This window comes from Egretta garzetta, unplaced genomic scaffold (assembly GCF_000687185.1).
Source record: "Egretta garzetta isolate BGI_Z169 unplaced genomic scaffold, ASM68718v1 scaffold190, whole genome shotgun sequence".
NCBI lineage: Eukaryota > Metazoa > Chordata > Aves > Pelecaniformes > Ardeidae > Egretta > Egretta garzetta.
Window position 1 is genome coordinate 443,790 of NW_009258272.1, and position 22,780 is coordinate 466,569.

Genomic DNA, 22,780 nt, shown 5'->3' on the forward strand with positions numbered 1-22,780 from the left:
CTCGTCCCCTCCGGGCCCGTCGGTGACCCCCCCCGCAGGTCCCGCTGCTTCAGCTCGGCCCGGGACGGAGACCTTCCCCGCGGGGCGGTTGCATCCCTGCCGGTGCCCGGGGCCGAGCCGGCGGTAGGAGGACCCGGGGCCTGCCCATTTGCGGCGTTTTACTCATTTAGGCCCTTTATACCAACTGGCAAAGAAACACACGTGCAGCTGCCACAGAGCTCGTAGCTTCAGAGCTGATAGCACCGCATCTGTTACCATGTTCGGTGTTTGCTGTTTCCTCTGGAGGCTCCATGCCTTTTGCAATTCTCTCACCCTCCCCATTCCGTGCTGTAGAGCACATGGCCAGACTTTGCCTGGCATTCAGGCATCTCTGTCTCATGCCCCATCATGTGAAGGTCACAAATACGTCACCCAGTTACGGAGGCACCCCGCTTCTAACCATGAACCAGAGGTGTGCAAATGTGCTTGAATGTCTCTATGAAATGCCAGAAAGGGGAAGATGCTTTGAATGTTTTGTGCAGGACACTTTTTCGGTTTTTTATTTTCTGTTTGGATTATAGATTGTCTGTCTCCTTTTACTAGAAAAGCTGCCAGACTGGGAAAATTTCAACAGCAGAAACTGCAGTGCAGTCTCATACTAGCCGAGATGCCAGTGTGCAGACAGATCAAAGTAAAGATGGTGTCCAAGACTTCCAGAAAGAAGTCCAAGTAGATTCCACTAGCCTTCTGTCATTCCTTCAGAGAGTGGAGGATGCTGTTATCAAAGAGCTAAATAAAAACTGGAAGAGCCATGCCTTTGATGGCTATGAAGTGAACTGGACAGATCAGAACGAAACAGTAAGTTGACAGAATTCAGATCCTTGTTGTTACCCAAGCAGAGCTGGTTGCAGTGGCTCTGACTTGTTAGTTCTATTTCTTACTGCTGTGATTGTTCTTTCCAGATTCTAATTATTAGAAATTACTCATTGTTGTTCTCCACCTTTCTCCCTTGCTCGCGGTCTGACCTTGCTTGGTGAAACTGCTCTTCCTGCTCGTGACAGTGTTGCAGCAGCTTTGTGAGAAGGAAGCCTGCAGTTGGTGTAGGCTTATCTTCAGCATCTGGTAGCCCCTTTAGAGCTGCCAGACCAGCAGTTATCTAGGAACAGTTGCAGGCAGTGATTCAGCAGCTCTTCCTATTTAGATTGTATTTGTTTAGCGTACAGTGCTCAAGAGTGGGAGCAATTTGTATCAGTGAGTACGTGTTGGTACAGTCATTTTCAGACCATTGCTTGTGAAGCTTAGCGAGTGCTAGACACATACCTGGGGGCTGTTGTAAATCTGACAGGCACAGCCTTCCAGACTGCCCCTGAAGTGTGCAGTCTGTGAGATGTAATTATGAAGCAACAGTTGGTTTGGGAGGGTCATGTGCTTTGTTTGGGTTTTTTTCCCTATAGGAATTCAACAACATTTTCACATATATATCTGTGTGCCACTTGGACAGAGGGGAAGCCTATGCTGTAACCGTGTGATCATATGCAGGGGCGTGCACAGATCTCATTTCTCTGTGTTCAGAGATTGTTGCTTCAGTGCTTGAATTTGATCTCTTCCAGGTGTTGTGTTTGCATACGTTGTCATACCCAGAGGCTCAGAATCAAAACCTCCAGGTTACCAGCGTCTCCTGGAATGCAACCGGATCCGTTGTTGCATGTTCGTATGGCCGGTGAGTATCTGGATGGATTGAGAGTGCAACTGAGGTTGATGTGACGTCTCAGGCTGACCTGAGTTTCAGATATGTTTGCTTCCTCTCTGGTAATAAAGTAGACGTACGTATATATATACGCACATCTTACGCAAGCTAAATAATTCACATTCAAAGAAACAAAATCTCAGGGCAGTCTTAAATTATGGCTTTTATTTCTTCTACCTCCCCTCCCCCTCCCCCCCCAAATGGATACATGTACTGATTTGTTTCTAGATAGATTCTGTTTGGAAAGAAAATGCAAAGAGCAGATGCGCTTGCAAATATATGTGGGTGAGGTTTGGAAGTAGGTGCTTATCTTCACTGAAGATCGTGCTGTTTTAATGTGGTCTCTTAGCACCCCGGATGAACCTGGCACCCATTCATGCGTGCGCCTGATGCCATGGACATGTGCTAACAAACATTTAAGATTTTCTGAATGGAGGGTTAGACACAATTTTCATCTAATCCAATGAATGTCTATAGCAGCCTCTCCTTTTGGTGCCCTACTGCTGCCCTGGTTCCTTTTTCCTTCCACTACTGTTTCCTTAGATTAAAAGCCCCAGCAAAAAAGGGGATCCCTGAGTGAATGCATAGGGAAGAGTAAAACAGGGCAAACCTGTATGTTACTTGCCCCTTCTGCTCTCCCCGTCTACAGCTGTTTTCTGATTAGAATGTGGTTTCTATGTCTGTGGTTGCCCTCAGTAGAATTCCCTTCCATGAACTTCCCCAGTCTCTGTGAATCTCTGTAAACTTTTAGCATCTACGTCATCCTTTAATAAGGAGTTTCACAGATCAAGTACCCAATGGATGAAAAATTGCTCCTTTTATATGATCATGCCTGCTCCAATAAATGAATTAAGAGCATCAAATAAAGGCAGTAGAAGTCAGGCTCAAAATAATTGCTTCCTGTCCTGGCCACTGGCTGTTCTGTAGGTCTCTGCCCTCCATATCATCTCCCTGTAGCAAGACAGGACATCACGCCGGTCAGTGCGGTGCTAGGGACAGAACACACGTAACACTTCAGTAAGCATGTGATGAATGGAACAGGTAGAAATAACAAAGTAGAGTGGCAGGTGTCTTTTAGCATCCCAGAGTACTAATGAGCCACTTGTGGCAAACAGGACATAGGACTGGATTGAAATCTCTAGATGGGGTGCATGGCTGGGGTGCGTGGCATGATTTGTGCAGGGTCATTGACACCATTTGGCGATTGTACAGAATGTTCTCTGTTCCCGTGGAGGCACCCGGACTTCAAATCATGCTGCTTATCTCAGGCCAGGCAAGACTCAGGAAATCTTTTCAGCCCCTATCAGTCCTCCAGGTAAGCTATTCCCTCGCTGTGTATTCTCAGCCCCTGGATCTCTGTTTAAGTCCTTATTTAGAGGAAACATGGCTGGTAACTCCAGCAGTTTGCAAATCAGCAGTAATTTGGTGGTCTTGGATTTTCATTCCCAAGTACTCACAGCAACTGTCTGTATGTGCACTTTAGATTGTTCCCATTATTCGAATGGTTAGTAGATCTTGGAACAGTGAATTGTATCTGGGATTTACTTGCAGGCACTTTATTCTGTAAGTACAGACACATACTGTATATATATACTAGCCTGCAGAGAAGCTTCATCACCTCATGATCCCTTCGCCTCAGTTTTCCATCAAGCCACAAAGCAGCACATTTAAACGATGAGCTGGGCATACCAGAGCTCTGTGAGACCGGGATTCTCTGAGGAACAATACAAGATGATGTACCTTTCTCTTCTTCAGGTTGGACGGTGGAGACTGGAGCACGGAAAAATCCTATGTCTGTACCTGGAATCTGGACAGAAGAGGGTTGAATCCACAGCGCCCTGACCTAGTGGTGGACGTTCCCAGTTCTGTCATGTGCCTGGCTTTCCACCCCTCCCAGCCTTCACTGATAGCTGGTAGGTTGCTCTTACCTTAGATCCTATCTGAACTGTACCCTTATTTCCTTCAGCTTGGATCATTTTTTTCCTCTCTCAGAGCTCAGCCTAAGATTCTTGCAGAAGTAATGGTGTTGCAGCTCCTCAGATTGAGGAACTAATGCTCACCAACATCGATAAGCACACAGTTGCTTCTGGGCTGGGAGCTGGGACTTGCTTGTTCAGTCACATCTGCCTTTATATCATCTCAGAGAGAGATGACAGAAGGAAATTCAGCCCTGGGTGTAAGTGTGAAGAGTGTACTTGCTTGGGTAGAGCTGTTCCCTTACGCCGGAGCTGACAGTGCCCTGTATACAGCTGCCAGTCCTCTGAAGCTGGTGGGCCTGTTGCCACCAGAGCTTCATTTGTGCATTTATCACCCTTGCCACTAAGGACTGCTCTTCCCAGAACTCTGGTCATACTCACTGGCAGTAAGAAAAATTATCCCTAGTTCTGTTGCAGTAACAGCACAAAGTGCCTCTTGCATTACTTGTGTTTATGTGCTATTAGCCCTTAGATGCTTTATCGGTATCTTTGTCCTTTCAGGTGGCCTGTTCAGTGGGGAGCTGGTGGTGTGGGATACCAGCAGAACAGAAGACCCTGTGATCTGGAGGACGGGGATGACAGATGACACTCACACTGATCCAGTCTATCAGGTACAGTAGATGCAGCTGAGAGAGGCGAGAGTTGCCATTGCTCTATTTCATGCTTTCAGTTCGTATTCACCTCACTGGTGCTTTACCTGAAGCTCTCAGACAGGCTGCTGCATTTCAGCAGTTATGTTCTCTTTTTGTTGACTGCTTTTCCCCAAATCTAGCTACTGAACAGGCATTTGCTGAACTGGACACTTGCAAGCAAAAATAACTTCTCTCCACTGAGGATACATGAAGACTAGCCCTGTTCCCATGCTGTAACTGTTTATTGATGCAGCTGCAGCCAACAACATTTGTAGTGGTTTAAAAACTTAAGCAGCAAAGCATCACTGATCCTTAGTTGGAAGCTTAAAGCTACATGAAGGGTCACCACTTGTCATGCAGTCTGGCTTCCTAGTGGTTTTTGTCCTCCTGGGGTACTGTGACTCTGGGCAATCTCTGCATTTTCTCATCTGGAAGTTGGGAAAATGCTGCTGTTTGTAGCTGGGTGAAATACCATAAATACCACACCTCAAAAGCGATGGCAGGTGAGCCATAGAAGCTGCAATAACAGAATCAGCCCTTAATGCATTTCTGTGTGCCAGCTCCTAGCAGAAGCTGGTTTGGAACCAGCTGCTGCCTGGTTCTGCTCCCATGTTCTCTTGGCGGGTCAGGGGACCACAGGCTGCTGAGCGTGGGCTTGGCAGTCATGACAGTCCCCCTCCTCATGAGCTCGTGGCACTTGGAACAGGTTAACTGGTTACCTGATGCCAAGCACAGAAACCATGACCGGCTGCTGAGCGTGTCAACGGACGGAAAGATCCTGGTGTGGCGGGAGGAGCGAGATGGTTGGCTGGCCTTGGCTGAAGGATTTGCCGTGGTGGCTCAGCAGATCCCTCGCAGCACTCAGCTGAAGAAGGTGAGTTCAGCAGTTTGTGGGGGGCTGATTTGACAAAACCACTCTTAATTCTGGAGCCCACATGCAGACCTCGCCTTCCACGTGAGGAGGGCCAGGAAAAGGCCCTTTTGGCCATATGCACTAACCCTTTCCCGTACTGAAATCGCTCCTTGGAAGACTGGCAACAGCCAAGGTTTTGCTGTCCTCTAAAGAGAAGCTGTTGGGGTGGAGAAGAGAACTTGCTTTTAGTAATATTAATTCCTATGAATCCCCTTGTAGGAGGATGCTGCAGAGGTTGAAGGCTGAGCAGTGCTACAAGCATCGTAGCTGGTACAAGCTGTGCAGCAAACAACTCACTGGGCTCCTGGCAGGCTGGCTCACGCTGCTCCAACCATATGTGTGTTTCAGTGGAGCCCCAGTTCTCACAACAGCTTTGTCTCTTTTCTCCCAGTTCGCCTGGGGAGAGGCAGCCGTGGGTGTGACCTCGCTCTCTTTCTCACACTTTGATCCCCGCGTGTTCGTCGTCGGTGTGGAAGGTGGCTACTCCCTGAAGTGCTCCACTGCAGCAGAGACGCTGGCTCTCCGTCGGACAGGCAGTTCCGTTCCCCTCAAGGCACCAGCAGAGCTCACCTTCTCCCCGCACGCAGGGCCCGTGTACTCCGTGAGCTGCTCGCCCTTCCACAGGCCAGTGCTGTGAATTAACATCGGTGCTGCACGTTGGACACAAGTTACTGCCTGGCTTCACACGTGCATTTTTCAAATAGCCCTCAGGGCGTATGTGTGTATAAGTTCCAAAAAAGGGTCACCTGGCATCGGGAACCTGATCAAGTTAACTTCCTGTTGTAGGAGAAACAACATCCGTTGGTGCTGGTGAAGCTGCCCACTCGGATACACCGCACGTGGGCACAACATGAGTAGCACAAAATAGTGTTTGTACTTGGGCCAGCAGAGAACGTTACCACCTTCCTTAGATCATCCTAGATGTTAGTAGTCAAGAGTAATTTTAAGACAAAGGGAGGAGCTGAAAAAGTAATTTATCAGTGCTTAAGCGATTGGCCCATCAGAAATCTTACTAGCAGCTGCCTGAATTTAAATTAGAAGCTCACATCTCTGCCTTCCATGGAAGAGGCCCCAAGCCCCGTTTCTATGAAACTTGCTGACAGCCCAGGTTTGCATTTAATTTGCGTGAGACAAACACAGCCCTCACAATGCCTGTCTCCAGCTTAGCAGTTCTCGGGCATCTCTGGCCCCCAACCCACCATCAATACTCAGTGGCCAACATGAGCCCTCATTAAGCTTAATTGAGGGCTGTAATAAAGCTGTGTCTCTACAGCCCACATCCAGGGTATAGCTTGGAAAGCGCTGCTTTAGGAAACATGGTCAGACCTTTGCAAAGCAGCAATATTGTCCAAGATTATGCTCCTTGACTGATTTTTGTTCTTTATCTTTAGCAGTAAAACCAAATAAGTTGTTTCTTGCTTCCTCCCTGCCCCAGGAACCTCTTTCTGAGCTGTGGGACCGATGGACAAGTTCACTTGCACTCCCTGTTGCAGACACAACCCCTCCTTACTCTTCAGTTATCAAAGCAATACCTCTTCTGTGTACGCTGGTCTCCAGTTCGACCACTGGTCTTTGCAGCTGCATCTGGGGAAGGCAAGTAACTGCAGGTGCCTATTCTCAGACATAAAATCAAGATTGTGCTGGGTATTAATTAGAAGTCCATTGTACTGGTTGGCACTTCCCACAAGCAGAGAGCAATGAGCCTAACAGAGTAATTTCTAACTCTAGCAAGACGACTTCCGTCACAGTTATTTTCTACTTTTGATCACATCTTCTGTTGCCACAGCCTTTCACAGGGCTGTAACACGGCAAGAGCACTGTGGCTAAAACTTATTCCCAGCTTCCTTGTTTCTGGTATTTACTTCTTAGAGCTAATGGTTTAAAGCCAGAACTTTTTCCTTAGAAAATTTACCCAAAACATTTTTAAGTTAAGGAATGGAGATTTCAAAGAATTTGGCAAGCTGGTTTCAGGTCCCTAACAGCAGAATAAATCTGCGCTGTCTTGCAGTGATGTCAGCGATCTGTCACAGCCTAGACCCCATTGGAGGGAAGGGGAAACAGGTTAAAAAGAAAAACTTAGTTCCAGACTAAGCAGATCTGCTGTTAAATTTACAGTTGGGCTCGATGATCTTAAAGGTCTTTTCCAACCAAATGATTCTATGAAATACAAAGTCTGTTGCCATAAAGCCGCAATAAATGTTTCCGCTTTACAGGAGATGTGCACCTGTTTGACTTTGAGAAGAGCTTGCAGAAGCCAGCCCTTTCCATGAAGCAGGCCGTGGGCGACTGCCCTGTCTACTGTTTAGAATTTAACATCAAGCAAACTCGGCTCTTGGCAGCAGGGGATGCTACCGGTACGGTCAAGGTCTGGCAGCTGAGTTCTGACTTCACTGAGCAGGGACCCAGGGAAATGAATCATCTGGAGCAGCTGGCAAGTGAGATCATGGACTAAGGCAGCAGCACAACCAGCTGCGTGAAGCTGGTTACTACTCAGACTGCAGGAAAAGTTGCCCACTCACCTCTTCCACAGAGCTGGCCTGTAAAACACACGCAGCCGCCACAGCTGGAGTTTCATCCACTTAACAGTTACATTTGCTTTTAGCCATTAAACACAAGATGATGTGGTTCGACCAATAACTTTTATTGAAGCACACTGCAATATGTTTGTTTTCCCTAAGAGTTTTAAGCTAAGCAGTTTAAGGTTACATCATAAAGTAACACTGATTATTGTAGAGCACAAAGAGAGAGAGACACATGCAGAGCTACAGTCAGCAAACGTGAGCATGTTCTGTGCACCTTTTGGTACTAGTGTTGTAGATCAATTCACAAAGAGTGAACGTGTAAATTCTATGTAGTCGTAGGCAGAAGGAAGTTCTCTGCCCTTGCCGTCCATGTAGGGCTTCATGTGAGAAATGCAGTAATCGGCTTGTTCCCGGGTCAGGTTCTGAAAGATAAAGACAGTGCAGAGGTGGAGATGGGCCCTGCGTGGTTGCAGACGGGGCATTTCCGAGCAGCCCTCCCATTCCCAGAGGCACACAGCTCGGAGCAGAAGCTGGAGCAGCAGAACTACGTCCGGCATGGAAATGCTGTGGCTGATCGCACTATTTGGTTTCAGGTTGGAAGGTCTGACCTGAGTCTTCCCACCAAAGAGAAGACAGAACAGGTAACTGATAGGAGAGAGGAAGCAGCACAACCTCTTTGTTTCTCTGCCAGCTGGTAGGATTCAGACAGGAAAAACCAGCTGTCTTGGCAGGGCCACAAGAGGGAGGAGATGTTTGTAGTGTCTAAGCTTAGGCTTAAGTTCCTCCTTTGAATCGCTATCTGGAGAAACATCTCCCTCTAGTCTCCCAAACGACTAAAGGGAAGTGTGAGTTTCTAAGGACAGACACAGTGAATGCACCCCCTTCCTAGGCCTTAGAGTAGCCCCTGTTTTACTCAATCTGAGTAGTTCTTTGGCAGTTAAAGCTTCTCTTCTCCCTCTATAGAGCCAAGAAAGCAACGGGGAGGGGCCATTACCATCATTCTGTGTTTGCTGCAGAGGATACCTCTGCGGGTTCATAACTGACTTGACTACAGTGACATGAACCTCCAAGCAACAGTGCAGGTCTTTGTTAACTGTCTGTGAATAAAAAGCCTCCCCACCCACTCCTCCCTGGCGGGCCACAACCAGTACTCACTTGGTAGAGCTCCTCCTTGGTCACATAGGGCTTCCCCTCCGAGCTGAGGGCACGGAAAGCGCTCTCGATCTCCTCGCTGGATTTCACATTCTCTGTTTCCCTGCTGATCATGAATGCCATATACTCCTGCAGCGAGACGTGTCCATCCCTGCCGGTGAAACACAGCGTGTGAGCACTGCCAGCCATTAATACCCGGAGCACAGCGCTTCCGTACCCTCTGAGAGCGGCTTTAACCTTTCTGGGAGGAGGGAAAGTCTTAGCACAGGAGACTGTCAGCACCAGATTGTTTTCTGAAGGGAGTTTCTTCTTCACAAATGTCAGTCTTACCTTTATGAAGACTCTTACATGAACTGTTGTGAAAACAACCGTGGTCTCTCCACAAGAGAGGTAAGCACAGCTCTCAGCCTGAGAGAGCGCTTCCAGCCAGCTCCCCAAAAGATACTGATACAACATTTTGCCATATAAAAAGGTCCCACCCACATACCTATTGGGATCTACAGTGTCAAGAATAGACTCAAACTCTGGGTCTGGCTCTCCTTCCTCAACCATAGGCAGGTCGTAGCCGAGAGAGCGCAAGCAAGACTTGAACTCCTGGTGATTAAGGCGTCCAGATTTGTCCTTGTCAAAGTGCCTAAAAACATAAAAACAAAGCCCACATTCTTAAGTGTCTGTTGTGAGTCCTGAAAGCTGCAAAGTGGGCTGAAGACTAGAACAGAATGTAACAAGCGTACTAGTCTGGACAAATGAGCTTGAATCAGTAAATTATTCTAACATACACATTAAAAGTAAACACAGATTCTTCACTTTGCTTAAAAAGCATCCAAAAAATGGCTGTATTCCCAGCTGGAATTCACCGGCACTCCCAGTTCCTACACCACTGTGCCCACAAGTGAGCATGCCCAGGAGAGGCTCCGGCACGGCTGTGGCTGCACCCAGCCAGCAGCGGGTGTCTCTGGAGGCTCCTGCCATCTGGCAGAGATCAGAGCAGCTCAGCACAAAATCGTGCAGACAACAAAGGAGCTACAAACAGATCGGTCAGCGAATCCTGTGAACAGGAGCCACGCACGTGCCAGAAATATCTCACAAGCATTCCTTGGGCACGCTTTCCCCGCAACTCACTTGAACATCATGCTGAACTCCTTCAGAGCCTCCTCGGTGACCCCAGTCGTGTTTCTGAAAAGGAAGAAGCAAAGCTCGTGAACAGTTCCTGAACTGCAGAACTCCTCTGCTGGAGTCCCTCTGCCCTGAGCCAGCGTCTGCATCAGGTGAGGACAAATGAGCAAACAATTACATCACCACAGCTCAACAAAATAAATCAGTTCCTCTAAGATCTCGTCATCACTAATGGCCAGCAGGAACTATTTCCAAACCCACTAACTTCACCCCTCTGAAGAGAGCCAGGAGCTGGTGGGGATTTACACGCTCACTGCACCCATTAGAGCACAGGAGAGACTCGTTAGCACACATCATGCAAGGTTTGGTTCCAGACATGGGCAGAGGTGTCTCCTATCTTGCACACACCCCCCTCCCCCCAGGTTAGCCACGCTTCACACACAGGGCAGGCAATACCGAGCTTGAATCTGCTGTTCCAGATTGTGCTGCATTCTCATCCCCAGCTGGTCAAGCTGGTCCCACTGCTGTGCCAGCCCCACGGTGCTGTGTTCGGTGTACTTGTTGTCCAAGATAAGTGCCTCTTCCATGGCTGCTCCAAGGTCCTCAATCTTCTTCAGCTGGCTCCTCATAGCTCGGATCTCCTGATGCTTGCGCTGTTAGGGAGTGAAAAGGAGAAAATCAAGGAGCACAGAAAAAAAAAAATCCTTAAAAAGTTAGAACACAGGCTGGCAGGAGAGGAGGGGTTATACTCTTCTTTTTCTGCTGGGATTATGTATACACACATTGGGATTTGGAAAATACTGTTCAGAACATCATTCCTCTTCATGCACACTACGGGAAACCCACAGGGCTTGCAAACCAGTTCTTGAGACAAACTCCCCCCACCCTCTTATTAGGAAACGTGCTGAGAATACTGAATCTTCCCTGTCCTACCCCGCTCATTTAGAAAAAAAGAACAAAAAAGGAAAACTGCATCAGTGTTGCTTAATGGCTTGTGAAGTAAGTAGACATCAGATACGTAAACAGATAATCCCAAAGGTCTCTTCAGTACGCAAAATAGGTAAAATCAATTAAGATTTGTAATTACACGCATTTCCATTCCCGGCCTGTGTTCCCAAGTCATCAGTTGGGAAAGATGTTTCAGTAACAGGTGAGCATTGCTTACCTTAGTAGCTTCCAACTGCGATTCCAGCGTTCCCGATTCCTCCACCATACAAGACCTAAACACAGAATCACAGTGAGAAAGAGCACTTCTCCCACAGAAAATGGCAGGTGGGGCTTGAAATTAACAGTCCTTCCTTGAAATTAAAAATCCTTACAGCAGTATTGTTCTCCTGGAGATATTTAGACACCATTTTCATGTTTTGTTTATTCTGACTCATCCTATTTCAGACTGACACATGTACATCTTGTTTGATTCTTATTTCTTTACATAGTTAATTTCTAGCCCCATTTGAAAGCCAACATGATCAGCAGCCACACTTCATGCCAGATCCAAAGCGCCCGCTCTACTGGACCTAATGAAATTAGAAACTTAGTGCAGTCCCACCCCACTCCACCGTGCCCAGCACACACACGCACACGCGAACTACAGGTGATTCACTGGAGATGGGCTGGATTTGCCAGTAGGGTACAGGAGCTCTAGAGAGGTGCGTTACATGGCGATAAAGTGGGGGGAAAAAAGATCTTGAAAACTACTGGTTTGGTTTAAAAGTAATCTTAATATGGCGTAATCACTGCAGAAAACTACAGACCTCTCCTACAGAGCAGCGAGCGGTGGCCAGTTGCCTTTCCCACCCCACCTTTCCCATCCTGCACCCAGAGACACTGGGGGACAGCCGCTCCTCTCCAATTTCCACACTGAGCTCGTCGGTGCACTGCAGCCCCCACACCAGCATACAAAGATCACCACCATGGTGATGGTCTCCAAGCCCTACTTCACATGGACTAGCTACAGGAAGTCTCTGGACGCTGCTTTTCTCCCCAGGATCCTAAACACTGCTGCTTAAAGGTTGCTTAAGGTATCTGTCCTTCCCACACATACGGTGAGAGTTTGTAATGAACGACCTGCGCACGACAGCAAGTCTGGGCGCTGTGCAGGTGGACTGTCCTCTTCTTCGACTCTGTGATATTTAAGTTTCTAAAACTTAAGTTACTGGTATTTAAGTCACTAAAACCAGGTTTTATGTCCACTGAAATCTATCCTGCTACGTGCTTTTGAGCTTCTTGAGAAGGGGATTTCAAGTGCTGAATCACTCTGTAGCAATGAAAACGCACCAAACATCTGGGTGTTTCTCACCACAGGGTTAAGGCTCAGATTCAATGCAGGTCTAAGAGTTGAAGCACATGCCCAGAACCCTGAGCAGGAAGCTGGGAACCAACCATGTAAAGGAAAGAGTCAACAGGGAAACAAACCTCCAAGCACCTCTAAGCCGTGAAAGTTAGTTAGAAGGAAAGCGAGCCTTGGAATTAAAGAGTGCATTTGAAAACCAAAGTGAGGTAAGAAAATCAGAGGAAAAAACCTTCCAGATAGATCATCCCCAACTTCATACTGATAGACACGAATGACACGACGATAGGCTATGCTAGTCAAAGAAAAGAAACCAAGTAAATTCCAAAAAGGAGAAAGAATGAACAGAGGAAAGAACACACCCAAACACGGCCACTGCAGTGGAGCCACACTCCAAGCTGCACCACCCTGCAGCAAACACAAGCAAGTACTTGAAGAAAATTCTTGAAATGCTGGTTGCACATACACAAAAATAATCTATTATTATTTTTGTGTAAGTGACAAAACAGTTGAGTCTCACTGAGAGACAAACTAAAGTCTTGCAGTTAACTTATCTACAGGTTCTTTAAAGGCATTATTCTTCCTAAACTCCAAATTCTTCTTCCTCCCCTCCCCAACAAGCGCCTCCTCCAGGCAGCGCCGGCTGCACGCAAGCGGCTGCAGCACACTGCAAAGCAAGGTGTACGCATGGCAACGCCTATCTCAAAACTTCTCTGAAGCTCTGTCTGCCCTCTTGCCAAGGAAGGCTAAGCGCAGCCAATGCCTCTTTGAGCTAAATCTGCAGTTTTAATCTATTCACGCAGAATTAAGGACAAACTCTGCCTGGCATATCAGCAGCCTCTGGTAATTTGTTCAACAAAAGAGCTTGGCATGGTGATCTCAAGCTCTGACCCTATGTCTTTTAGTAAATGGCTCCTTTCTGTTTGCTCATTCTTGGACACCAGGACTGATCTACAACACTACTTCACAAAGGAGCAGAGAATTCAGCATCTGTTCCAGGAAAATCTGCTCAGTTCCATTAAACTGTACAACAAAAACAGGGCAAATTATTTTTATCTGGCAGGAACAGCAGAACACAAGACGCTGCGATCATTACAGAGCAAATAAGTAGCACAGTTATCTGCAAAGATTCCACCCTTTTATTATGAAAAGCCTTATCTATGAGAAAGGCCCTGCCTCCTCTCCAGCACTTTACACAGGGCTGACACACAGGCCCATACACTATTTGTTACCATTTTACATTATGTCTTATTACAAAGCCTCCATTGTGCTGCAGACTTTTAATACTGAAGACATTTAAATGGACAGACACATTCTCAGAGAGTTTGGCAGTCTGAAGACACTGAAAAGATTTTTATTATTTCCTTTCCACTTCTTGACAAATGACCGGCTTGCATCCTCCTCAGGAACTATTCACGTGGACACAAAGTGGACTTAAAACTGCAGGCATCAAACTGCCTGCAAACCCACACAAGTTTGTGGGTTCATGTTGGAAGGTTTTGTTTTCTCCCATGAAGAATATAATCTTTGTTGGGGCATGGTTATGCAGCAGATTAAAACCCGGGCAGTTCATATTTGCATGCTACAGAGTTTTAAGATAACGCCAGTAAAGCCTCTTCATAGGAATCTTCCCTCCTCCTTACCAAAACCGGTCAGTATTTTGGAGCTTTGAGAACAGTTATAATGGAAAAGTTTGTTTCACTAAACAAGTCTCTGAATGCTGGAAAACTAGGAATGTCAGCTGCTTTCCAGAAGCAGACTATTCCGTGTTTTCACATATCTTGTCAGATTAAGAGCCTGTTCTTGTGCAAGCCCTCAGAGAAAGCACGAACAAGAGTTAGGACTTGAATGGTTATGCCAGTGGCTACCCATTAATAACTACTTCTGCTTTGTGACTAGGGAATTGTTATGTTTCTGCTGGTTTATTCTTAATCTACTCCAAAATCTTGTTTCCTGTGTCCGTGCACCTCAGCCACAGATCGCTCTTTTCAAATAAAAGGGGTTTCAGCACAGCTTTCACAAGCTATGTAATGACAGAAGAAAACACACAGACAGAGCAGAACGCATCACCAAATTTTTAAAGATATAAAATTCAATACTAACCCATCTAGCAGGTAAGTCCTGTAGAATGTGAAGATCCAAACATCAGGCAGCAGGACAGAGACAAGACAGTAAGAGAGGGACAGAGGTTTGGGTGGGAAGCAAACATCACAAAGTTAAAAATCATATTTATATTTCATTATTTCATGAAGACACATACAGAATATTTGTAAACACACAGAGACAGAGAATCACAGGATTACATGAAAACAGAACTCACCTCCTCTGAACCACACCCAGAGCGCATCAGAACTGGCTGACAGCACTGCCTGAGCACGGTTACCTCTGTTTTCTAGAAACATGCTCTTCAGTTCACCACAATTCTTGACCCTGAGATTTTTTTATTTTTAACGCAGTTATTAAATCTTTACTCCCTCTCCCTAGGCAAGGATATTATTAGACAGCACCCCAGGTAAGTGATTACCAAGTAGTCTTAAGCTTTTTTCACAGCTTCTTTCTCTATTGAAATTCCAGTGAGATTTCTAACACGTTATTCACTACAAAAGGAGCATTAACAGAAATGCCACTGGCACTTCACACAGGCTGCTTCCAGCTACTTGTTCCCACCCCCCAGCTGTACTGCAGACTAGTTCAGGAATAACCAGAGAAGAGTGAAGTCCTGGATAACTGGAACTATTCCAGGAAAATGAATTCAGAAGCAGAAACGTTTTTCAAGTCTGGTGTTTCAGGGCTTTTCCCTGCCCTGTGGCTAACAGGACCTCCCTCAAATCCCAGCTGCAGGAAATGTACTAGACAGACCGGAGAGATATAGGATGGATACAAATATCAGCTGAGGAATTCTCTAAGGGCAGGTCCAGGGACAACAAACTATACCTGGTCTCCTGAATCCACTGATGGAAAGCATTAGCATGTTGAGCAAATTCCTGGCGCAATTTGTCATTTTCTTCCTGCCTTCGCTGTTCCTTCTGCAGCTCCAATTCACGTTCCTGAGAAACATACAAAAATAATTTAAAATAGAGAAATAATGCGATTGTCCTCGTCTTGTAATAAAAAGCAAAAACTAAGAGCCGCATACCAGCATAGTTCTCAGGCTCAAAACAAGACTGAGGGCTCAAAGAGCGTCCTGGGTATCTAGACAAAATCATCCCAGATGACAGCACAGAGCATTCCTACCCAAGTCCTGAGAACTGGAACTGAACCAGCAGTTACTTTACTGCATAGCATGGACATTTAACATTTCACAGTTAGGAAGCGAGGCACATGTGCTTTGTCTTTTGAAAGACCGCAAATGGAAGACCATGAAAACAAGTTTATAGGTAATGGAATTTTTTCTCTGCTCCCAAATTTTCAGATATTTCCATCTGTAATAACAAACTCTTGTACTGATTGTCTTGGAGGACAACTTCCAGGGAAGACTTGAAAGGTCATAAACTATGAAAAGAGTCTCTCTCTCTCTCTCTCTCTGACTTGCCTTGATAATTTTCTGCAGATTCCTCCATGTTTCTTCAAGAGCCTCCATAGTGAACCACGTATATGGGTTAGAGGCTACACGGAAGCTCTTGATCTGGCGATCAAGCTCTGCCAGCTGGTTGAAGTCAGCTTGGGCAGAACTCAGTGAAGAACGGAAGGCATCATGAGCTTCTCGCAGTGCTTTGATTTCTTCCAGCGAGTTACAGCGCACAGGATCTGTCAGGTCCTCTTCAGCATTCTCAAACCAACTGTTGAAGGCAGACGCCTTCTTTGCAAAAGTCAGGAACAGATCCTCAACCTTGAAAAGAGAAAACAATCCAGTTGATCAGTTCAGTTATGCAGTAAGGCAAACAGTCTATGTAAGCTGATCTGGAATTAACATGCATCCATGACAGTTTGCCTTTATTACTTATTTCTTACAAACATCTAAAAAATTCTTACAACAAATCTCCAGGATCTCCATAATCATTAGCTGCAAATGAAAAGGCTGCAGAAGTTGCAAGCATTGAATTTTTTTTTTTTTTTTTAAAGAGAAAATTAGATTTTTGTAGCCCCATAGTTTGGCCACTTACCTTTCTGAAATGCTCCTGAGCCTCCAAGAGTTTCTTTTTCCTGGCAGCAGAATTAGCAAGTAGCTGATTCCAGCGTTTCATCAAGGAAGCATGCCGAGCCTCAATGGCCTTTGATTGGATGTGTTTGGCTGCTAGCAGCTGGTCTTTCAGAGCAGTGATGTTTGCAATTCCTTCCTGCTGGAAAGCCTGAAGTCCAGCATCAAAAGTTTCCTGAAGTGTTAAAAAAAAAAAAAAAAAAAAATTTAGATTGTATTTTTATTTAACCATTCCAAGATCTTGCATAAATTTCAAACATAAATACCAGATCCTCATGTACTGAAGCATTCCCTTGTTCTCTCTATCCCTTACGGGGTGGAAGCAGCATTAGCACTAACCTGTTTGGTGAGCAGTGTTTGCACAGAAGAGAGGTCACGTCCATAATCATCTGTCTTCAGACTGTTTTCCTTCTCACCTGCAAAATGAAACAATTTAGTAGAAATGTCAGCATTTCTATCTCACACATTTCCCTCTATTCCAGATCAGGTTACCTGGGAAGCATAAATTGGATACAGCACTGCTGATTACTTTGGGTTTACGTCTGCTTGTTACAACAGCAAGTCAGAAGATATGCAAGATCTTTTGCAATGAAAGAGCATTTGAGTTTCTTTGTGACAGGGTACTCTGCCCCAATACAGAACATACCTATCCATGACTCCACTACATCTGCTTTCCAGTTGAACTGGAGGAAGGCAGAATTCTCATCCAATTTGGCTTTCCTCTGAGCTGCTGCTTTCTCCAGATCTGACACCTTGCCTCTGAGGCCCTTCATCTTGGCGGTAATGTTCTCCTCGTGGTGATTGTTCTACATGACAGGAGACAAAAAATGCACACCATGTGATCCTAAGGTCTTCCAAGGCATCCAGTAAGTTGGTGACAGAGCAAGAGGTTCAACTGAAAGATTTTGTTCAAGAAATAGGTTTGAAAGCAGTTAACACCAATAGCTTATTCAGCTGCAAAAAGTGAGTAAGAGTTCTTTTCAAAGGGATGACAAATCAGTCCTGAGAGAAGAGTAAATCTACTTTGACATGAAAAGTGTCCTGGGTAGCCTTTGTAGGCTTTTCTTTACCAGTTTATACTCACCTTTTTAATGAGATCCTCTCCATTGGCACAAACATCATTCACTCTGTCTTTGTGGACAGTAAAATCAGTCTCAAATGCTTCGTGCTTTTTCAGCAAACCCTGCAAATACAAGAGATAGTCACTTTTAAAAATAATTTCTCACCACTTATTAAAAATTAAAAAAATGAAAATAATTTATTGTTATAAATCAGCTAGCATAAACTTTTTCTGACAGAAACTATTAATCTTAGCTGTTGAGCACAACTTGATGTTTTTCTGTGGACAAAAGACGACTGATACAGACTTCCAATATAACTTCAGCCATTTGAGTTAACCAGGACTGCCCATCAGAGGTCAAGAGATGCAAAGCTCCACCAAACTATAAGTCATTTCTACAGGAAATAACATAGTTGAGATGCTTTTACAAAATGAATTCATGTTTTTTACAATGTATCCCATCAAAAGAAACCAACAATAACCTCTAACTTGGAAAGACAGATAAAGAAAAGGTTCCTTAAGCACAAGAACAACAAAGAGCTTTCTCCATACAACTTTCTCCATACCTGGATAGCAGCAAGGGTGTCTCCGTAATCCTCACTGGCTACCAATGTCATTTTCTCATTGATCCAGGCTTCTTCTTCCTCAACATTTGCTACAAACTGCTGGTACTCCAAAGACTCCTCCAGACGCTGGCCCCTGTATGGGAAAAGAAAGGTAAAATTAGTAACAGTGTTGCTTTATGGCTTTTAGATACAAGATGTGAAAACAAATTACAGCAGCAGAAAACTTAAGAACGTACAGAGGCCGAACCCTAACCACACAACCATTCACACCGCACTTCTCCAGCAGCAGACTGCAGTGTCTACAGCTCTAAAAATTCACTGGGTCACAAAGCCTGCAGCTACTGAAGGACAAAAATGAATCATTTTTTCCTAATAGCTTCTATTCAGACAAACATCCTGGCAGTGGATTAAATTCAGTTAATTTCAAGTCTATAGTTTCCAACTGGTGCAAGAAAAGGCTAAACACAGCACACCTCAAAAAGAGACTCATGTTTCTACTGAGGAGCATTATCACTAAAACTCTTCAATAGTCTCTACGAGTGCGTCATCAGTGACACGTGCTATCACATCATATTACTGACTACTGACCCATACCTAACCCCCTGAAATTCAGTAAATCTGGTCATTACAAGTCCATGTACATGTTTTAATTAATACTGAACTTTACAAAAACATCTCACACACCTAGCAGCGGCCAACTGTTTTAACTCTTTCCAGTGATCCACAAACTGAGCCAGTCTCTGCTGTATCTCCTCCTTTCCAATTGTGTTATCATCTGAAAGCTTCTTACCCATGTCTAGAACGCCCTGCAAAGCAGAGAAACACACAGTTAATGCAACATCACTTATTCTCTTCCTATGCATTCTATTTGGATTCCAGCAAACTGGCTTTCATATTTGCCAGAAGTGTGAAAGGTGTTGCTTATAGAGAAATCTGTCAAGGAGAAAGGCATTTACCTGGATAGCAGGCTCATGGGCAGCTAATTCTGCTTCTAAGCGCTTGTGTTTTTTCCTAAGGTTCTGCACACCGGTTAGGTCTCTGCCATAGTCCTCTGAGCTAACCAACAGTTTCTTCTCTCTAAGTTCAAGAGAGAAGAAAGATAAAATTTGAAAATTATTTCTATAGGTCAAACCTGACAAAAGAAAAAAAAAAAACAAACAACCAAACAAACCCACTGCAAGTAAGGAAATGCTCCTCACAGTACAAAAATCTTGGATGTAAAAAATTGTCTACATGAGTTATCAGCAAACAGCAGCTAGCTCCTGGCAGCAGATTCAGGAGTAATATGTGGGGGAAAGAAAGAAGGTGATAGAGGGCCTATCATTTATCTCTGAAGGATGGAGTTTCTCTGTGCTGTTTTCTTTCTAAGAAGACAGGTACCTTTTGTAAAATTTACCTGCTGTTGTCTAATTTTATTTTTTTATTTTATAAGCATGACAAAAAGAGTGCTCTAATTTGAATTATTTCAGTCAGGCTCAGTTATTTCTCTCCTCCCAAGATACTAACAGCAATATGGAAAGAACATTTGATTAATCACTGCAACTGGCTAGAACAGAAAAAAAATACTTCAGACTGAAAAAGTAAGGTTTGAATTTTTGCTAGGAACTTTTCCAGAAAGAGTAGTCAATTTTCAGCTATCAGGTCTAAACAGCATTACTTTTTCCAATACAGAGCTTTCCTTCTTGGGGTTTGACCAAAGAAAACTGTAGATAAGAAGCCACACCCAAGCTAGTGCTGAGGCCTTTTGAATATCGTTTGCCTTGACAGGGGGGGCAAAGATGATTTCATGTAGAGACACGTACTTGGGGAAAAGGCAAGTTATAAAACAATACTACAGACTATGAATATTGTTAGCAAGCTGGTAGTAAGCACATGCCCCCAACACCAGAGCCTAGAACTTCAAAAATACACACTTGATCCAGGACTCCTCATCATCCATATCACGGAAAAACTGATGCAAACGGTGGGATTCATTCAGCTTTGCACGGCGGGCAGCTGCCATACTCTTAATTCTCTGAAAGCGCCCATTAATGGTCTCACGTTTATCCTTTACTTGGGATGTATCAAAAGCACTGCTGGTCATTAGACTGTCAGCCTGACTGTTCAGGTCCTTCAGACGATCCTGGAAAAATGAGTGGAAAAAGCACGTGAATTGCTTGGCTCTCACTTCTGTGTTTGTTATGTCAGTATAAAAATAATAATCTGACTGCTGTACAGAGTCACAGTTTTTATTAAGAAAACATGTTTCAACAAGTGTATGACTGCAGCATGTACTGAAGTGGTATCTGTAGAATTTGATGATTATTGTGATTTATCTTCCAAAACTAAAAGAGAAAGCGATACCTCATGAGCAGATATATCAGCTTCCAGTAGTTGGTGTTTCTTCAGAAGGTTGTTAACTGATGCCAAGTCCTTCCCATAGTCTTCCGATGCCAACAAAGCCTCCACCTGGGGGTGGGGAAGGAAAAACGGGATGGAGAATGAGTTGTGTTTTCACAGTCCCCTTGAAATCACAATAACCTCAAAACTGAGCAAATTAATTCTCTTCTCAATTTTCTACAGTGTGGATAAACCTCTGCCTCATCACCTGGTTCAATTTCTAACAGATTCTATGCAAATACGCTTCTTCTCACCTTACTGTTTATAAATAGTAACATAAAAACATCCACAAGATTTTTAGTTGTAATAAAGATTTTTTCCAATAAACCTAGACTTGCTCAAAGGTGGATTGCGCTCCATAAAATCTAACATGAGCAAAGGGAATAACAAAAATTAGAAAAACGAGTCTTGCAAGTAAATAATCCCAATCTCTGTTACCTCTGAAAGCCAGAAATCAAAGTCCTTGATTCCAGTATTGAAATTCTGTTGCTTATTAGCTTCTTTCAGTTTCTGACTCTTCTCTGCTGATTTCTGTACCAGGAATTGCCATTGGTCAGCCAGGGCAGCTAGGCGTGCCTGTTAGAAAATGGAAGAGATAAATGCTACAACCTAAAAATGTAAGTTCCAATAAACACAGAACCAGAATAAGGTACAAGTTTGTCTGCTGATTCCAGATATGCAAGTTACACAGTCACTATTTCATGCTGCCTAGCTACAATTCAGTTCAACTTTTACCTCCTAAAAATTCTCACTCTTGAGCATGAAGCAGGATCATTACCCCGATTTCCACTGCATAGTTGAAACAGAAAAACTTGTATAAAACAAGATCTGTTTTTCAGGGACAGCCTCCTCCCCCAATTATCCAAACACTTCTCAAAGCAAAAACTAAGCAAATCTTCTAGGACTTGTACCTACCTTCACAGCATCCTCACTGCCAGCGCATGCTCCTCTTTCAATCAGCGAGTTCCCCATATCAATGACTCCACGGATCCGATCTGCATTGGCATGGAGCTCAGCTTCAAAAGCTTGGTGCTTCTGATGTTTGCTCTGAATATGACAAAAGCAAAACTGTTACAGACTGGACAAAGAGCTCCTAAATTGTTCTCATGGGCTGAAAGGAGAGCACAAGAGTTATCTAGATACATAAAAAGGTTTCTACATAGCCTGATCTAAGGAAGATCTCTCTCAGTAAGAATACTTACTGCTCACTCAGATAGTAACTCTCATTAATCTGAGTAGCCACCAAGCTTTGGCCTAGCAAAACTGTCCACGAGCTGATATGTACAACTCAGGCAACATCATCTGCATTTTACAGATGCCAGTGCAACGTCCCTTGCATTAAGCTTAGCTGTTACTCAAGGAAAGCTTTCTCGTTTTTAATGCCATCACCTTTAAAAAGCAGCAATTAAAATTACACTTCCCTAAGCAGAAGCACATATATCATCCCTTCTACTCCTACAGTAGTTTCATAATTTTCTATTTCCCTTCCTAATCTATAGATAATTAAGAGACGTCGCTGCTGCAGCCTATCTGCTTCCTGCACAGTTTTGATGTTAGCTGAAGTCATACATGGCCACAGTATGTATTAAAATAATGAACTAACCACCAAAAAGGTCTATAAAAATAACTGAATTATTTGTTAAAAATTTTTCTCTGCTGAGCTGAAAGCACCATGAGAACAACAGGAGCCTTGGTGTGGGAGGAAGTGTGCAGCTCTCTCTCATACATACATGATCCATCCACCCACCAGGAAGATAACAATAGCACAAAAATGACAAGACAGAATTCACAAGCATTAACTGGAAATGCTAGTAACATTGGACATGGGTATGCAATGCCCTGGGAGAATGGAATGAAAGGAAATGTTAGATTAAAAATAAAAGATGGCAAATATTATAGCACTGGCATGAGAAATTCTGCATGAACTGCTTTATTTTGGGAACTGTTAATCCTGAATGCTGAGATGATAAAAACATATCCTTCAAAGCCAGATCTACCAACCTGTAAAATTCAATTAAAAAGCTGACAATTCCATATCTCCATATAATTACCATGACAACAAACCCCAGACAAGGCTTTTTGGTTTAATATAAAATTCTGAGTTTTTCAAGTAAAAAAAAAAAAAAAAAAAAAAAAAATTTAATGTAACACAGCCTAAAGTGACAAACAATGATTCGTTCCTTTCTTACTCTACTAGCTTCCCTTTTCTTTGTTCTGTCTTCTCCTTCTGTATATCCTCATTTAACTCCACTTCTCAGATTCTTACAAGTCCTGTCAGCTTTCCGCCTGGTACGTATCTTTTTCTGGAGC

General features: G+C 44.2%; 2 protein-coding genes across 8 annotated transcripts in view; one reads left to right on the plus strand and one right to left on the minus strand.

Annotated features, from left to right (window-relative positions):
• The first annotated feature begins 50 nt into the window (after positions 1–50).
• DYNC2I2 (dynein 2 intermediate chain 2) lies at positions 51–7,826 on the plus strand. 3 transcript variants are annotated; one of them, XM_035890265.1, is made up of 10 exons: positions 51–451; positions 583–837; positions 1,590–1,699; positions 2,961–3,041; positions 3,482–3,639; positions 4,204–4,313; positions 5,041–5,208; positions 5,639–5,871; positions 6,683–6,840; positions 7,461–7,826. In XM_035890265.1, exons 1-10 carry the CDS (start codon positions 257–259, stop codon positions 7,697–7,699), a joined length of 1,707 nt encoding a protein of 568 aa, XP_035746158.1. In that variant the 5' UTR covers positions 51–256; the 3' UTR covers positions 7,700–7,826. The 3 variants fall into 3 exon arrangements, with proteins under 3 accessions (XP_035746158.1, XP_035746168.1, XP_035746162.1); XM_035890275.1 differs by having other exon boundaries at positions 6,683–6,854; positions 7,461–7,524; XM_035890269.1 differs by lacking the exon at positions 2,961–3,041 and having other exon boundaries at positions 7,461–7,824.
• Positions 7,827–7,867: 41 nt separating this feature from the next.
• SPTAN1 (spectrin alpha, non-erythrocytic 1) overlaps positions 7,868–22,780 on the minus strand; it is a 49,604-nt gene continuing 34,691 nt past the window's right edge. For 4 of the 5 annotated variants that reach the window (XM_009634709.2, XM_009634701.2, XM_009634695.2 and 1 more), the window contains 20 exons: positions 21,386–21,517; positions 20,909–21,046; positions 20,435–20,539; positions 20,005–20,213; positions 19,048–19,168; positions 18,776–18,897; positions 18,092–18,224; positions 17,550–17,648; positions 17,112–17,271; positions 16,805–16,881; positions 16,431–16,640; positions 15,860–16,156; positions 15,262–15,374; positions 14,431–14,448; positions 11,203–11,257; positions 10,494–10,690; positions 10,044–10,097; positions 9,409–9,555; positions 8,925–9,072; positions 7,868–8,191 (listed from right to left, as the gene is read on the minus strand). In XM_009634709.2, the coding sequence (XP_009633004.2) occupies positions 8,066–8,191; positions 8,925–9,072; positions 9,409–9,555; positions 10,044–10,097; positions 10,494–10,690; positions 11,203–11,257; positions 14,431–14,448; positions 15,262–15,374; positions 15,860–16,156; positions 16,431–16,640; positions 16,805–16,881; positions 17,112–17,271; positions 17,550–17,648; positions 18,092–18,224; positions 18,776–18,897; positions 19,048–19,168; positions 20,005–20,213; positions 20,435–20,539; positions 20,909–21,046; positions 21,386–21,517 (2,661 nt within the window). In that variant the 3' untranslated portion in view covers positions 7,868–8,065. The remainder of the gene's footprint in view (positions 8,192–8,924; positions 9,073–9,408; positions 9,556–10,043; positions 10,098–10,493; positions 10,691–11,202; positions 11,258–14,430; positions 14,449–15,261; positions 15,375–15,859; positions 16,157–16,430; positions 16,641–16,804; positions 16,882–17,111; positions 17,272–17,549; positions 17,649–18,091; positions 18,225–18,775; positions 18,898–19,047; positions 19,169–20,004; positions 20,214–20,434; positions 20,540–20,908; positions 21,047–21,385; positions 21,518–22,780) is intronic. The other variant, XM_035890245.1, reaches the window with a different exon arrangement.